The sequence below is a fragment of the Oncorhynchus kisutch genome, linkage group LG18 (genome assembly GCF_002021735.2).
Source record: "Oncorhynchus kisutch isolate 150728-3 linkage group LG18, Okis_V2, whole genome shotgun sequence".
NCBI classification, from domain to species: Eukaryota; Metazoa; Chordata; class Actinopteri; order Salmoniformes; family Salmonidae; genus Oncorhynchus; species Oncorhynchus kisutch.
Genome location: NC_034191.2, coordinates 50,953,125 through 50,968,915, shown reverse-complemented (window position 1 = coordinate 50,968,915; position 15,791 = coordinate 50,953,125). Strand labels below are relative to the sequence as shown.

The window sequence follows — 15,791 nt, the reverse complement described above, 5'->3', positions numbered from 1 at the left end:
TTGTCAAAATAAGTATAGAATCAATCTTTAGGATGTTGTTATCATAAATCTTTAATAAAGTTCCAACCGGAGAATTCCTATGTCTGTAGAGAAGCCATGGAACGCAGGTCGCTATTATGTGAAATGCGCATGACCAGGACCTGGCTCTCTGCCAGACCACTGACTCAAAGAGCTCCCATCCGGCTTCACAACACAGTAGAACCCTCATTCAAGTTTCTAAAGACGGTTGACATCCAATGGAAGCCATAGGAAGTGCAACTTTATCCATATCCCACTGTGTATTCAATAGGGGCTGGGTTGAAAATCGAACAACCTCAGATTTTCCACTTCCTGTTTGGATTTCTTCTCAGGTTTTTGCCTGCCATATGAGTTCTGTTATACTCACAGACATCATTCAAAAAGTTTTTAGAAACTTCAGAAGGTTTTCTATCCAATACTACTAATAATATGCATATATTAGCAACTGGGACTGAGGAGCAGGCCGTTGACTCTGGGCACCTTTCATCCAAGCTTTTCAATACTGCCCCTGCAGCCATAAGAAGTTAACACGACATTTGTGGTGGTTGAAAAAAAAGTTTTAATGACTCCAACCTAAGTGTATGAAACTTCCAAATTCAACTGTATGTATGGCGTGCACCAAGCTTATAAATCTCTATATTTTTGTACGTGCACAGACTTTTCATAAATGGCGCACGCAGAAATTTAGTGTGAAATTCACACAATGGTTATGAGGCCTCTGGGATTTAACCTCACAATCTCTTGATTCACAGCATTCAGATCTTCCTGCAACACCACCATGTCTGTGTCAAATTAAAACAAACTTTATTTCTCACACTTTGAATACAACAAGTTTAGACCTTACCGTGAAATGCTTACTTACAAGCCCTTAATTAACCAACAGTGCAGTTCAAGAAGAGTTAAGAAAATATTTACCAAATGAACTAAAGTAAAACATTATAAAAAGTAACACAATAACATAACGAGGCTACATACAGGGGGTACCGGTACCAAGTCAGTGTGCGAGGGTACAGGTTAGATTTAATTAGTACATGGGAGGTAGGGGTGAAATGACTATGCATAGATAATAAACAGCGAGTAGCAGCAGTGTACAAAACAAATGGAGGGGGGGGGGGGTCAATGTTATAGTCTGGTGTCCATTTTACTAATTGTTCAGCAGTCTTATGGATTGGGGGTAGAAGCTGTTAAGGAGTCTTTTGCTTCTAGACTTGGCACTCCAGTACCGCTTGCCGTGCGGTAGCAGAGAGAACAGTCTATGGCTTGGGTCACTGGAGTCTCTGACAATTTTATGGGCTTTCCTCTGACACCGCCTATTATATAGGTCCTGGATTGCAGGAAGCTTGGCCCCAGTGATGTACTGGGCCGTATGCACTACCCGCTGTAGTGCCTTATGGTCAGATGCCAAGCAGTTGCCATACCAGGAGGTGATGTAACTGGTCAGGATGCTCTCAATGGTGCAGCTGTGGATTTTTTTGAGGATCTGGGGACCCATGCCAAATCTTTTCAGTTTCCTGAGGGGAAAAGGTTTTGTTGTGCCCTCTTCATGACTGTCTTGGTGGACAGTGTTTGGACTGTGATAGATCGTTGGTGATGTGGACACCAAGGAACTTGAAACTCTCAACCTGATCCACTATTCATTTATTTTATTTAACTAGGCAAGTCAGTTAAGAACAAATTCTTAACACTACAGTCCCGTTGATGTTAATGGGGGCCTGTTCAGCCTGCCTTGTCCTGTAGTCCACGATCAGCTCCTTTGTCTTGTTCACATTGAGGGAGAGATTGTTGTCTTGGCAACACACTGCCAGTTCTCTGACCTCCTCCCTATAGGTTGTCTCATCATTGTCGGTGATCCAGCCTACCACTGTTGTGTCATCAGCAAACTTAATGATGGTGTTGGAGTCGTGTTTGGCCACGCAGTCGTGGGTGAACAGGGAGTACAGGAGGGGACTAAGTACACACCCCTAGGGGCCCCAGTGTTGAGGATCAGCGTGGCAGACATGTTGTTTCCTACCCTCACCGCCTGGGGGAAGTCCAGGATCCAGTTGCAGAGGGAAGTGTTTAGTCCCGTGGTCCTTAGCTTAGTGATGAGCTTCGTGGGCAGTATGGTGTTGAACGCTGAGCTGTAGTCAATTAACAGCATTCTCACATAGGTGTTCCTTTTATCCAGGTAAGGAAAGGGCAGTGTAGAGTGCGATTGAGATTGTGTCATCGGTGGATCTGTTGGTGCGGTATGTGAATTGAAGTCGGTCCAGGGTATCCGGGAGGATGCTGTTGATGTGAGCCATGACCAGCCTTTCAAAGCACTTCATGTCTACCAATGTGAGTGCTACGGGGCGGTAATCATTTAGTTAGGTTATCTTCGCTTCCTTGGGCACAGGGTCTGCTTGAAAATGTCAGCTTTGAGTACACGTCCTGGTAATCCATCTGGCCCCGCGGCTTTGTGAATGTTGACCTGTTTAAAGGTCTTGTTCACGTCGGCTACGGAGAGCATGATCATACAGTCGTCAGGAACAGCTGGTGCTCTCGTGCATGCTCTGTGTTGCTTGCCTCGAAGCGAGCATAAAAGGCCTTCAGCCTGTCTGGTAGGCTTGCATCACTGAGCAGCTCGCATCTGGGTTTCCCTTTGTAGTCCGTAATTGTTTTCAAGCCCTGCCACATCCGGCGAGTATCAGAGCTGGTGTAGTAGGATTCAATCTTATTCCTGTATTAATGCTTTGCTTGTTTGATGGTTCGTCTGAGGGCATAGCAGGATTTCTTATAGACGTCCGGATTAGTGTCCCGCTCCTTGAAAGCGGCGGCTCTAGCCTTAAGCTCGATGCGGATGGTGCCTGTAATCCATGGCTTCTGGTTGGGATATGTACGTACGGTCACTGTGGGGACGACATCGTCGATTCACTTGTTGATTTTGACAATGACTGAGGTGGTATATTCCTCAATGATATTGGACGAATCCCGGAACATATTCCAGTCTGTGCTAGCAAATAAAAGCAAATAACAGATTTCACCTATATTCCTACTCTTTAGACTTCAAAGTAAAGCCCTGCTTAGTTAAGACCCACTACCACTCTGCTCTGTCCCCTATATACATTTAATTGACAGGGAACTACTACCAAATCAAATCAAATCAAATGTATTTATATAGCCCTTCGTACATCAGCTGATATCTCAAAGTGCTGTACAGAAACCCAGCCTAAAACCCCAAACAGCAAGCAATGCAGGTGTAGAAGCACGGTGGCTAGGAAAAACTGCCTAGTAAGGCCAAAACCTAGGAAGAAACCTAGAGAGGAACCAGGCTATGTGGGGTGGCCAGTCCTCTTCTGGCTGTGCCGGGTGGAGATTATAACAGAACATGGCCAAGATGTTCAAATGTTCATAAATGGCCAGCATGGTCGTATAATAATAAGGCAGAACAGTTGAAACTGGAGCAGCAGCACAGTCAGATGGACTGGGGACAGCAAGGAGTCATCATGTCAGGTAGTCCTGGGGCATGGTCCTAGGGCTCAGGTCCTCCGAGAGAGAGAGAAAAAAAGAGAGAATTAGAGAGAGCATATGTGGGGTGGCCAGTCCTCTTCTGGCTGTGCTGGGTGGAGATTAAAACAGAACATGGCCAAGATGTTCAAATGTTCATAAATGATCAGCATGTTCGAATAATAAGAAGGCAGAACAGTTGAAACTGGAGCAGCAGCACGGCCAGGTGGACTGGGGACAGCAAGGAGTCATCATGTCAGGTAATCCTGGGGCATGGTCCTAGGGCTCAGGTCCTCCGAGAGAGAGAAGGAGAGAATTAGAGAACGCACACTTAGATTCACATAGGACACCGAATAGGACAGGAGAAGTACTCCAGATATAACAAACTGACCCTAGCCCCCGACACATAAACTACTGCAGCATAAATACTGGAGGCTGAGACAGGAGGGGTCAGGAGACACTGTGGACCCATCCGAGGACACCCCCGGACAGGGCCAAACAGATGTCACTTAAGTACAGCACTCTCACCAACGGGTTCAAAAAATATTCTCATTGTGTCAATAGTTATGGTCAGAAGTTCATCCTGTGCTGGACGAGCAAGTGACTTTACCAGGAAAAACTGTTGGCCCTTAACAATAATGGCCACAATTGTATGACCAGAGCGAGAGGATGTGATAATCCCTCTAGCATACAGCCCTATCCCACCAGGCAAAAATACATTGAAACAATGTTCCATCAACGTCATATTTCAACAGACTGACGTTGAACATCAAATGGATTTTATACTTATATTTGCAAAAAGTACACAGTTTAAGTCTCATTTTAACCTGATTTCCACCACAAATTAACGTTGAGATTTCCAGGCATTGTTCATTCATAATGAATTCACTTTTGGTTGACAACTCAATTAAATATACATCTAAATGAAATGTGTATTTGAGGTTATGCCAGGTTTTTGCCCAGATGGATCGTAAATAGAAGTATTTTTTTTACTGTTTTAAACAAACAAAACGACTAAATAATTTGTGTCTGTTCACTGCTCAGCAAAGTTCAAAGCGCCTAGACCCACTTACAGTAATTCCTGCCTTTTTGCTCACTTTAGATGATTTGGCTTGCATGTAATCCTAGGTAATGTCTGTGCCTATGTGCCTGCCTTACCCTCATACACATTTCTGACTAAAATAAAACACAGTCAAAGTACTATAACACACATACATGTTTGTTTTGTGCAGTATTGGAGGTGCAAAGACAATGTTGATGTAAGCAGACAAAGTAACCTCTCAAAAGTAAATGTTTAGATTTGTCCCTAAAGGGGTACAACTGCTTGTCACTAGGGTGATACCCTGTAAGGTCCCATTATGTGCTTTTAGTTATAGGTACATAACTGTAGCCTAGTTCATACCTCAGATAGTACCTTTCTCTACATACACAAAATCATCCTTTGTACCTTTGCTTATATTAACATCACAGTGTCAAATCCATTTGTTCCTTGTACAGTAAGTAGCACACATGTACCTTTACCATACACCAGTTAAACTGGTACAACCATTTAGCTAAGTAACTAGCTGAAATCCATGCCCCAACTAATCCACACCACCAGTATAATTTCCCAGTGTGCCTTGCCTTTTCTAGGGAATTGTAGAGTGTACATCCATGACTGTATTTATTAGTGTTAGAGACATGGTTGTTGAATTCATTCCTCTTGTGGCCTTCATTAAGTGAGTTCCTAGGCATGTATTATCAATTTAATTATAGTCTTTATGATAATAAATTATACACAGAATGGAGGAAACATTACGACCACCTGCTTTTTCCGTTACCTACTGATCAGGTGAATGCTATGATCTGTTATTGATGTCACTTGTTAAATCCACTTCAATCAGTGCAGCGGTCTAAGGTACTGCATCTCAGTGCTTGAGGCATCACTACAGACACCCTGGTTTGAATCCAGGCTGTATCATGATTGGGAGTCCCATAGGGCGTCCGGATTTGGCCGGTGTGGGCCGCCATTGTAAATAAGAATTTGTTCTTAACTGACTTATACCTAGTTAAATAAAGGTAAAAAAGAAAGATTTTTCTGCCTTCAGAGACAATTGAGACATGGATTGTGTATGTTTGCCATTCAGAGAGTCAATGGGCAAGACAAAATATTTAAGTTTGGAATGGGGTATGGCAGTAGCACCAATTTGATTGCTGCAATGCTGCTTGGTTTTTCACACTCAACAGATTCCCGTGTCTATCAAGAATGGTCCACCACCCAAATTGACACAACTGTGGGAAGCATTGGATTCAACATGGGTCAGCATCCCTGTGGAATGCTTTTGGCACCTTGTACAGTCCTTGCCCTGTCAATTGAGGCTGTATTGAGGGCAAAACGGGTTGCAACTCGATAGTAGGAAGGTGTTCCTAATGTTTTGTACAGTCAGTGTCTATCATGAAGCCTTATTTTGAGGCCAAGATTTACTCTAATACAGTGGCCTGTAAACGCATGGTTTTCAGGTCACACCAGGCCTTCAAGTAGGCTTGCAAAAGTCCAGTAACCTTCCCCAAATTACCCAAACATGTCTTAATATGGAATCCTTGTTAATTTCCTCCCACTTCCAGGAATCTTCGAACCAGGATTTCTGAAAAACCTGGGAAAGTTATCAGAAGTCATATTATGCTGTTTTGCAAAGTGATTTGTAATTCCAGCCAGCATTAAAATACCCAACAGATACTCACCCAACCTGCATGCATAGTGACTTGCAGGGTTAGGAACATTGTAAGTAGACTACCTAAGCCATTTCAGTAACGTGTGCAAAAAAATCGAACTAACTGATTAGATTAGTTGCATATTATTTATTTTTGTGTAGCATAAGATTAATCAATCTATCAATGTACATATAAAAACACACACGAAAAACTATTCTAAAATGTTTAACCTGCTGTAGAGCATGCTGGGAAATATGATGATGATAATAATTTTGGTGCAAATTTGCCTTTTTAGGCTAGATGTGTAAAGTGGGAAAAAGAAATGTGCCTTCACATTGTACCCCTTTTTTGAGAGTGAGAGTGTAGTGATTGTACCCTTTTATATTCAAAATATTGGGTACAAACATTTACCATTATAGTCTTTATAGTCTTTAACCACAAAAATACCCTAAAAGTTATTAAACATGTGAGATCATTATTCATTATCATTATTATCATTATTACTTGTCTCATCATATCATCGGTTGGAAAAAGCAAATGTCTTATTGGGCGTAGCGTAACTGTCCATCAGTACTACTCAGTGCACCATACCAACATGTTTCAAGGTAACCTGCCTAAATGACTACCGACCCGTAGCACTCACGTCGGTAGCCATGAAATGCTTTGAAAGGCTGGTCATGGCTCACATCAACACCATTATCCCAGAAACCCTAGACCCACTCCAATTTGCATACCGAACCAACAGATCCACAGATGATGCAATCTCTATTGCACTCCACACTGCCCTTTCCCACCTGGACAAAAGGAACACCTATGTGAGAATTCTATTCATTCACTACAGCGCAGCATTCAATACCATAGTGCCCTCAAAACTCACACTAAGCTAAGGACCCTGGGACTAAACACCTCCCTCTGCAACTGGATCCTGGACTTCCTGACAGGCCGCACCCAGGTGGTAAGGGTAGATAACAACACATCTTCCACGCTGATTCTCAAAACGGGGGCCCCTCAGGGGTGCATGCTCTGTCCCCTCCTGTACTCCCTGTTCACTCATGACTGCACGGCCAGGTATGACTCCAACACCATCATTAAGTTTCCTGATGACACAATGACACAACAACTGATCACCGACAACGATGAGACAGCCTATAGTGAGGAGGTCAGAGACCTGACCGTGTGGTGCAAGGACAACAACCTCTCCCTCAACATGATCAAGACAAAGGAGATGATTGTGGACTACAGGAAAAGGATGACCGAGCACGCCCCCATTCTCATCAATGGGGCTGTAGTGGAGCAGGTTGAGAGCTTCATGTTCCTTGGCGTCCACATCACCAACAAACTAATATGGTCCAAGTACACCAAGACAGTTGTGAAGAGTGCACAACAAAACCTATTCTCCCTCAGGAGACTGAAAAGATTTGGCATGGGTCCTCAGAAGGTTTTACAGCTGCACCATCGAGAGCATGTACATAATTACCTCAATTACCTCAACACCGGTGGCCCCCGCACATTGACACATTGATTCTGTACCGGTACCCCCTGTATATAGCCCCGCTATTGATATTTACTGCTACTCTTTAATTATTTGTTATTCTTACCTCTTACTTTTTAAAGGATTATCTTAAAACGGAATTGTTGGTTAATTGCTTGTACGTAAGCATTCCACTGTAAGGTTGTATTCGGAGCATGTGACAAATCAAATTTGATTTGATTTGAGTATAATATAATGAGGTCTGTGTGTAGCTTGTGTAGAGGAGTCAGGCGCAGGACATCAGATATGAGTAAATAAACGTAATTTACTCAAAATTAGACAAAATACAATACAATAAAACGAGCCCACATAACGGACCGTATTACATACAAACAATTACTCACAAACAAACATGGGGGAACAGAGGGTTAAATAATGAACAAGTAATTGGGGGATTAAAACCAGGTGTGAAGGGAACAAGACAAAACAAATGGAAAATGAAAAGTGGATCGGCGATGGCTAGAAGGCCGGTGACGTCGACCGCCAAACGCCGAACGCCGCCCGAACAAGGAGATGGACCGACTTCGGCGGAAGTCGTGACAACAGGTAACTACACAACGTTCCAACACTGAAAGGTTCACATACATGTCCATCAATGGGGCCAAGCTCCCTGCCATCCAGGACCTCTATACCAGGCGGTGTCAGAGGAAGTCCCTAAAAATTGTCAAGGACAACCACCCAAATCATAGACTGTTCTCTCTGCTATCGCACGACAAGCGGTACAGATGCATCAAGTCTGGAACCAACAGGACCCCCAAACCATAAGACTGCTAAATAGTTAACCAAATGGCTAACCAGACTATCCTTTATGGAGTGATTTCAGTGCAAACAGACATTGTATTTACATTTTTTGTTTGTACTAGGATATTGAAATTGTTATTAATATTATTGATTTCGCAAGAAACAAATTGAGTCATTAAATCCTATAAATTGAACTTCTCTATTCTGAATGTATAATTTTTTTTCCCAAGAATGTATCCTGTTACCTAGTCACTTTACCTCTACCTGTATGTACATATCTACCTCAATTACTTCGCACACTTGCACATGGACTCTGTACTGTTACCCCGTCTATATGGCTAAGTTATCGTTATTCGTGGTGTGCTTATTCCTTGTTACTATTGTTCTATTATTTTTCTATTTTTCTCTCTGCATTGTTGGGAAGCTAAACATTTCACTGTTATTCTTCACCGGTTGTTGACAAAGCATGTGCCAAATAGAATATGATTTGATTTGACACAGACACACACACACACACACCGGAGACTTCTCCTGCGATGGTGGTCTTGCCGTTGGAGACAAGCTAGTGGCAGCAAAAAAAATGTGCATCAGGATGGAGCTCCACCACTCCAGTCAGATGACAGGTGGGAAAGGAAGAGGCAAACATGACTCAACTTCAGATCCACAGTATCCTGAGCAAGCTTGTAACTGTTAGACACTGTATCAGAAACTGACTGGCTACAGCCGCGAGACCCTCTCTAGCTCTTATTTAGGTCACATTCTGTGCTCCAAAGGCGAGAAAAAAAAGGAGTCTCTGTCAATCGACTGCAATGAATACCTTCAGTTGGCCACGGTCCAGTGTATAAAGTGCTCTCTGAGCTGTGGCGGCTGCTGTGTGCGTGCGCACGTGTGTGTTCTCATTTACATCTGTGTGTTCAATCCCTTGCAAATACAGGGGTGGTGTTTGGGATTGGGTTGAGATATTCATATTGTGTTTTCAATACAAATGTAGAATGTGGTGATGTAGGCCTTTGTGACTCCCAGCGATATTTGATCCCTCTGCAGAAATGGAAATGTCATCCGAATTTTCACAAACAGTTCAGTCCATCTTCAATTACTGTAGCCTCCACACATTCCTCATGCAAAACAATATACGCCCTGTCTTCGTCCCAAATGCCATTCGGTTCCCTACATAGTGCAAAGGGCCCCCATGTGGGCCCTCATCAAAAGTAGTGCACTATGTAGGGCACAGGGTGCCATTTGGTACGCAAGCCTGTGCATAATGTATGTACTGTACACAGACACTAATACATTTATTTGATAGAATTCCATTCCTCAGTTCTCTGTGTTTCAGGTTTATCTGGGGTCATTTAATTTGTTTGGTCCAGTACCCTTTACCTTCCTCCTTTACCTTCCTCCTTTTCCTTCCTCCTTTACCTTCCTCCTTTACCTTCCTCCTTTACCTTCCTCCTTTACCTTCCTCCTTTACCTTCCTTCTTTTCCTTCCTCCTTTACCTTCCTCCTTTACCTTCCTCCTTTACCTTCCTCCTTTACCTTCCTCCTTTTCCTTCCTCCTTTACCTTCCTCCTTTACCTTCCTCCTTTTCCTTCCTCCTTTACCTTCCTCCTTTACCTTCCTCCTTTACCTTCCTCCTTTTCCTTCCTCCTTTACCTTCCTCCTTTACCTTCCTCCTTTACCTTCCTCCTTTACCTTCCTCCTTTTCCTTCCTCCTTTTACTTGCTTTTATTTACCACAGTGGCCTTTGGTTGTGTGTTATAAATTGCTGCAATGAATTCCCTCTGCTGGCTAAGACTCAGTGTTCTGTGTAGCTCTGTTAGAGCTCTGCTTTGGGTGCTTGAACCCTTGTTATTGTCTCGTTATCCTCACCTCCCAGCCTATTGGACTAGGTGACAGGTGCGGATTCAGCATTCTGCTGAATATTTGGAGCTGTGTGCGTGTGTGTGTGTGTGTGTGTGTGTGTGTGTGTGTGTGTGTGTGTGTGTGTGTGTGTGTGTGTGTGTGTGTGTGTGTGTGTGTGTGTGTGTGTGTGTGTGTGTGTGTCAGTCTAAAGTACACAACGGTTCACCTGACACAAGACTTAATCCAAACATTAAACTGTTGATTTTACACGCATTTTACATTTACTGTACTTTTCAGTGCATTTGTTAATAATTGCTAGGTTTTGACAAACAAAGTAAAAACTAACGGACAACTAAGAAAAGCGCAAACCAAGTTGATTCACCCAGAGGGTCAAACAGCTGAATGAACAAAGACAATACATACATCTCTGTTGCTAGACAGGATTTTAGTGATTCCTGTTCTCTCTCACTCCATCTGAACCTGACCTTGGCCTAAATTCCTTATTCCTCCCCAACTCATGGTTGTCCTGTTGACTTGAACCAGACTGTGGCCCTTCTCCTTTCCATAGGATTCCAGATATCTAACAACAACATGTTCTGAACAACAACAACATGTTCTGAACAACAACAACATGTTCTGAACAACAAAAACGTTCTGCCTTCCCCTCTCTCCCTCAAGTGACATAAATAAGTTTAGAGGTTCTGCCTTCAAGTTTAGAAGTCAGAACCCATCGTTCCTGGAAAATGTGGGGTAGGTGCCACACAGGACAAGAACATGACAAGGGTTTGAGTGAGAGGCTCTAACTGGTGTCTCCAGGTGGACACACACCTCTCCAATGTCTGCACAGTTCCTTAGTCTTCAACTATAAGGGGCTTTTGTTGAGCTCACCTAGCTGTGCCATTGAGTAACGACAGCAGGCACACTTGTCGTTGTTTCGTTTGGGACCACAGCCCATGCTTCCTCACCGTCGCACAATTACTGATGTTGTTCACGCAACAGACGGTCCAATTATACATCACAATCTGGGTCAGGTGGGCATCATTTGAAAGCTTGTTCTATTGCCGGCATGACGAACTACGTCATAAAATCAAATACTACAAGTGTTAGGCTTTCACAATGCAATTCAGGGAAACAGATACTAATTTTGCCAGTCCGTGAAAGACAGCGGTAATGAGTATATTCAATATACAATAGACGAACGGCGGCAGCGTGGCCTAGTGGTTAGGGTGTTGGACTAGTAACCGAAAGGTTGCAGGTTCAAATCCCCGAGCTGACAAGGTACAAATCTGGTCTTCTGCCCCTGAACAAGGCAGTGTTCCTAGAGTATCCTTGAAAATAAGAATTTGTTCATTCCTGACTTGCCTGTATAAATAAAATATGCTCATTCTGTTCAGAACAACTCAGCCATGTCATATTGTAACTCGGCATCGAACATAGTGATCATCAATGTTGACACTGTATAGGGGATTATGAAATGTGAAGTGCAAGTGTTTGGTTCGCTTGTATAATATCAAAGCGGTCCATTTCAATTACATTTCCCTTGCTTAGACCCAAAACAATGATCAAATGTTGCCCAATTAGCACAAAGCATGTCAGTCAAAACCCATAAAGTGCTGTGAAGAGCAGAGGCAGAGCTCTGACGTCATATACAGCATGTTACTGTACAACCACTGCATTCCAATTTAGGAGATTATCAGTGCTCAAACCTGCCATTTTTCAACCCGTATATGGCTTTGAGTGTAAAGGGCCATTGGCCCTGTTGGATGCCATTGTTTTCATGTCACCATGTGAGGTCACATGTCACCATGTGAACGCTTTTATTGGCTGCTGGCTGCAGTGGCCCAGGAGCTGTCAGCTTGTTTTAGAGGGAGTGGAGAGGTAGAGCCACCAGACTCTTGTCAACAGCCACCTCACACCTTAGATCAGCTCAAATGACTGGCAGTACTAGGATCAGGGCTCTTATTCATAAAGTGTTTCAGAATAGGAGTTCTGCTCTAAGACAAGCTTTCCCTTTTAGGTGATAATGAATTAGATTATCTGGATAGGGAGGACCTGATCCTAGATCAGCACTTCTACTCTGAGACATTTTGTGAGGTTAGGTGACTATTCCTGACTGTTTATTGGAGCTTGCTCCCTCTCTTTCTTCTTAGCGGAAATAAACCCTTAAACAGTATTCAATTCTTTCAAACTCAACCTCCGGGTTTCCCCCCCATCTCTTTTTCTCTCATGTAATCAAATTCACTAGAGCAAACATAAATGTCGGAAGACAAGCTTGTGGAGCGATCGGAAAGTCTTGAAATGCATGCCAAATAAACTGACTGCTATTATTTAGATAACCTTGAAGGACAGAAGAAAGAGTTGAATAGGCCTACCTGTGTCAACATCACTGTCTGTTCTCGTCTGCTTAGGGGTGCCAAAAGCCATTCTAATCAGCTTTAGACAATGCCTATGCGTGCATAAGTAATTATCTCCCTCTCTCTTCTCTCCCTCTCTCTCTACGTCTCTCTGTTTGTCTCTCTGTTTGTCTGTTCTGGGTTTGTGTGTCCACAGAGCTTATTTAGCGTCAGTAGCAGTTAGATGCGTCTGTCCCCTCGTCCGTGACGATGACGATGAAGGGCTTGTCGAGTAGCCGGAGACACCATCACATGGTGACCTGTGACCCCTCCTATGACTCCATGACCCTGGGGCGCCAAGCCCGGCCCTACCCGCTGAACCCGGGCAATGCCCACCCGGCGGACCACCCTTACTATGCCCAGCGAAGCTCCTTCCAGTCTGAGTGCGGACCCTACCCTGACCCGGCTAGCAGCACCTTCCCCCGAAGACACTACAGCTCCCACCATGAACTGAAGGATGAGTGTGCTGTGGTGCCTTACACCGGAGGCCAGGGGGGAGGCGTTAAAAACAACCGCATCCCCCCAAACCTTCTGGAGCAGTTTGAACGGCAGGCGCCGGCGCGCCATGACGGCTACCACACACTGCAGTACAAGTGCACAGCAGTGGCGCGCCAGCGCAGCGACAGTCCTGGGAGGATCCGGCATCTTGTCCACTCGGTCCAAAAGCTCTTCACCAAGTCCCAATCCCTGGAAGGCCCATCCGGGGATAGGATGAACGGAGGCAAGGCCAGCTCTGACGACCCGCCCTCCCACTCGGGCACCCTGAAGCACAACAGCAAGCGCAGCAAGAGCAAAGACCGCAGCAGGTCGGAGCCCAAGATGCGCTCAGCCATCTCAGGCTACTGGAGCTCGGACGACACCCTGGACCGCGAGGTGTGCCTGTACCACCACCACAGCCCCATCCCGGGAGGCATGCCCTCGGGGGTGATGACCATGGGCCGCCACCCAGGCAAGTCCCAGTCACAGTACTTCATGGAGCAGTACAACACCATCAGCGCCCACTCGCTGAAGACGTCACGAAGCAACAACGACGTCAAGTGTTCTACATGCGCCGGGTTGCCGGGACTGGGCACGGGGATGGACGGTAATGGCCAACTGCTGAAGAAGAGCTCGTGGTCATCAACGCTGACGGTCAGTAGGGCCAGGGAAGTCTACCAGAAAGCATCGGTCAACCTGGACAAAGCCCCGGTCAAGGCTGATACCTGCCAGCGGGGGGGGCGCCAGATCTGTCAATTCCTCCAGGTATGACAACAACCCTTCTTCACCTCCAAACCTCCATCTTCACACCTCCATCCCATGTCCTACCAGAGATTCATATGCCTGTGTGGAGACACCTGGCCCACTGCATGTCCACTGTCCCTTGAGGCAGAGAGAGAAGGGTAGAGGAGGGGCAGACGTACTCTCTATCTCTATCCATGTCCACGCAGACTGATATCCGGATGCCCCTCAATGTCCACTGTCCCTTATGGCAGAGAGAGAGGAGGAGACAAGGAGCAGACTTACTTTCTCTCTCTATCGGCCACTCTTAGGGGACATGTAAGACGTCCTAATAAGTGTTGAATGTGAGACAAATCAAATGTGAGACAAATATTTATTGCAGATCTTAACAAAGCAGGTGCAGCAAAATGCTTTTGTTCCTAGCTCCAGTAGGTCAGTAAATGTCTAATAGTACAATACTAATACACAAATAATCCCAAGAAAAAAATATATAAACAGAGATTTTACACACTAAAAGTGGTACTTGAGGCACACTCAGTGAAACCATTAACTCATGTACCTCATCTTCAGACCAAGTCTGCAAAACTGCCAGCCCATTATCTGCTTTACACTCAGTTTGCAATTGTAAAACCTTTGCTAAACACTAAACACAGTTCTCTACATTAGACACATCTTTCAAAATGAACAGGTCTTGTGTTTCGCTTGGAAAACACTGCCATTCCAAATGCCACACGCATTTACCAAGTACGTACACCCAGTGCTCACGTGTGAAAAATGAATTTCTTCACTTCACACACATCAGAGCTTGAGCAGTATAAATAAGCTTCAGGTTGGCTTTCTTGGTTTGGACAACAATGGAGGCCAATTTTGGAGAGAGAGATAGAGGAAGAGGAATGAGAGTAAGAGGTGGAGGAGGAAGAGGACAAAGACGATGATGAGGACAAGGACAGCCTATTGGTTTATCTTCTACTGTATGTGTTTTGTCTGTTACTGTTCATCCCAAAATCTGGATGAAAATACAATTTCTTGAGAAAGAAACGCATTTTATTTTCCCTCCCTTTCATGTTTGTTTAGAGTGTAAATGTACACTGAATATGCATACATACTGTATATATTTGTGCACATACATGTATGTGTGAGTGCTATGACAAACTGCTGTGGACTCCACTGCACACTAAACATGCAAAAGACACATGCATGTATAAGAGCCAATCATTTGATGGATTGTGTGTAGAGTTTTGATGCAAAAACACCATTTTGAGAAGAGTTATAATAGTTTTGAATGAAGTGTTTGGTTTTTCAAGAGTTGTGTGACGTTTTGCATGTTGTGTGTGTGTGTGTGTGTTTTGGGGTTTTGTGTGTAGAGTCTTGAGAAAAGGAGCCCTAGTTTCAGAAATCATGTGTAAGCAATTGTCAAAAACTGTAAGGCATATCAAAACGAGCAATGTCAGAGTCCAGGATATACAGTGCATTCGGAAAGTATTCAGACCCCATTACGTTTTCCAGATTTTGTTACGTTGCAGCCTTATTCTAAATTGGATGAAAGAAAAAAAATCATTGTCAATCTACACACAACACCCCATAATGACAAAGCAAAAATGATTCAAAATCAAAACAGTAATACTTTATTTACGTAGGTATTCATAATCTTTGCTATGAGACTCGAAATTGTGCTCAGGTGCATCCTGTTTCCATTAATCATCCTTGAGTAGTTTTACAACTTGATTGAACTCCACCTGTGGTAAATTCCAAAGAAGTTTGTGACCACCAAGAGTCTTCCACGGCTGGCCGCCTGGCAATACTGAGAAATCGTGGGAGAAGGGCCTTGGTCAGGAATGTGACCAAGAACTCAATGGTCACTCTGACAGAGCTCCAGAGTTCCTCTGTGGCGT

The 15,791-nt window shown here is 44.1% G+C and overlaps 1 protein-coding gene across 1 annotated transcript in view; it reads left to right on the top strand.

The window, feature by feature from the left end:
* Positions 1 to 15,791, top strand: part of LOC109908767 (disks large-associated protein 1-like) — a 156,199-nt gene that overhangs the window by 28,834 nt on the left and 111,574 nt on the right. Inside the window, exon 2 of the mRNA XM_031796294.1 lies at positions 12,839 to 13,923. Within this exon, the coding sequence (XP_031652154.1) occupies positions 12,892 to 13,923 (1,032 nt within the window). The 5' untranslated portion in view covers positions 12,839 to 12,891. The remainder of the gene's footprint in view (positions 1 to 12,838; positions 13,924 to 15,791) is intronic.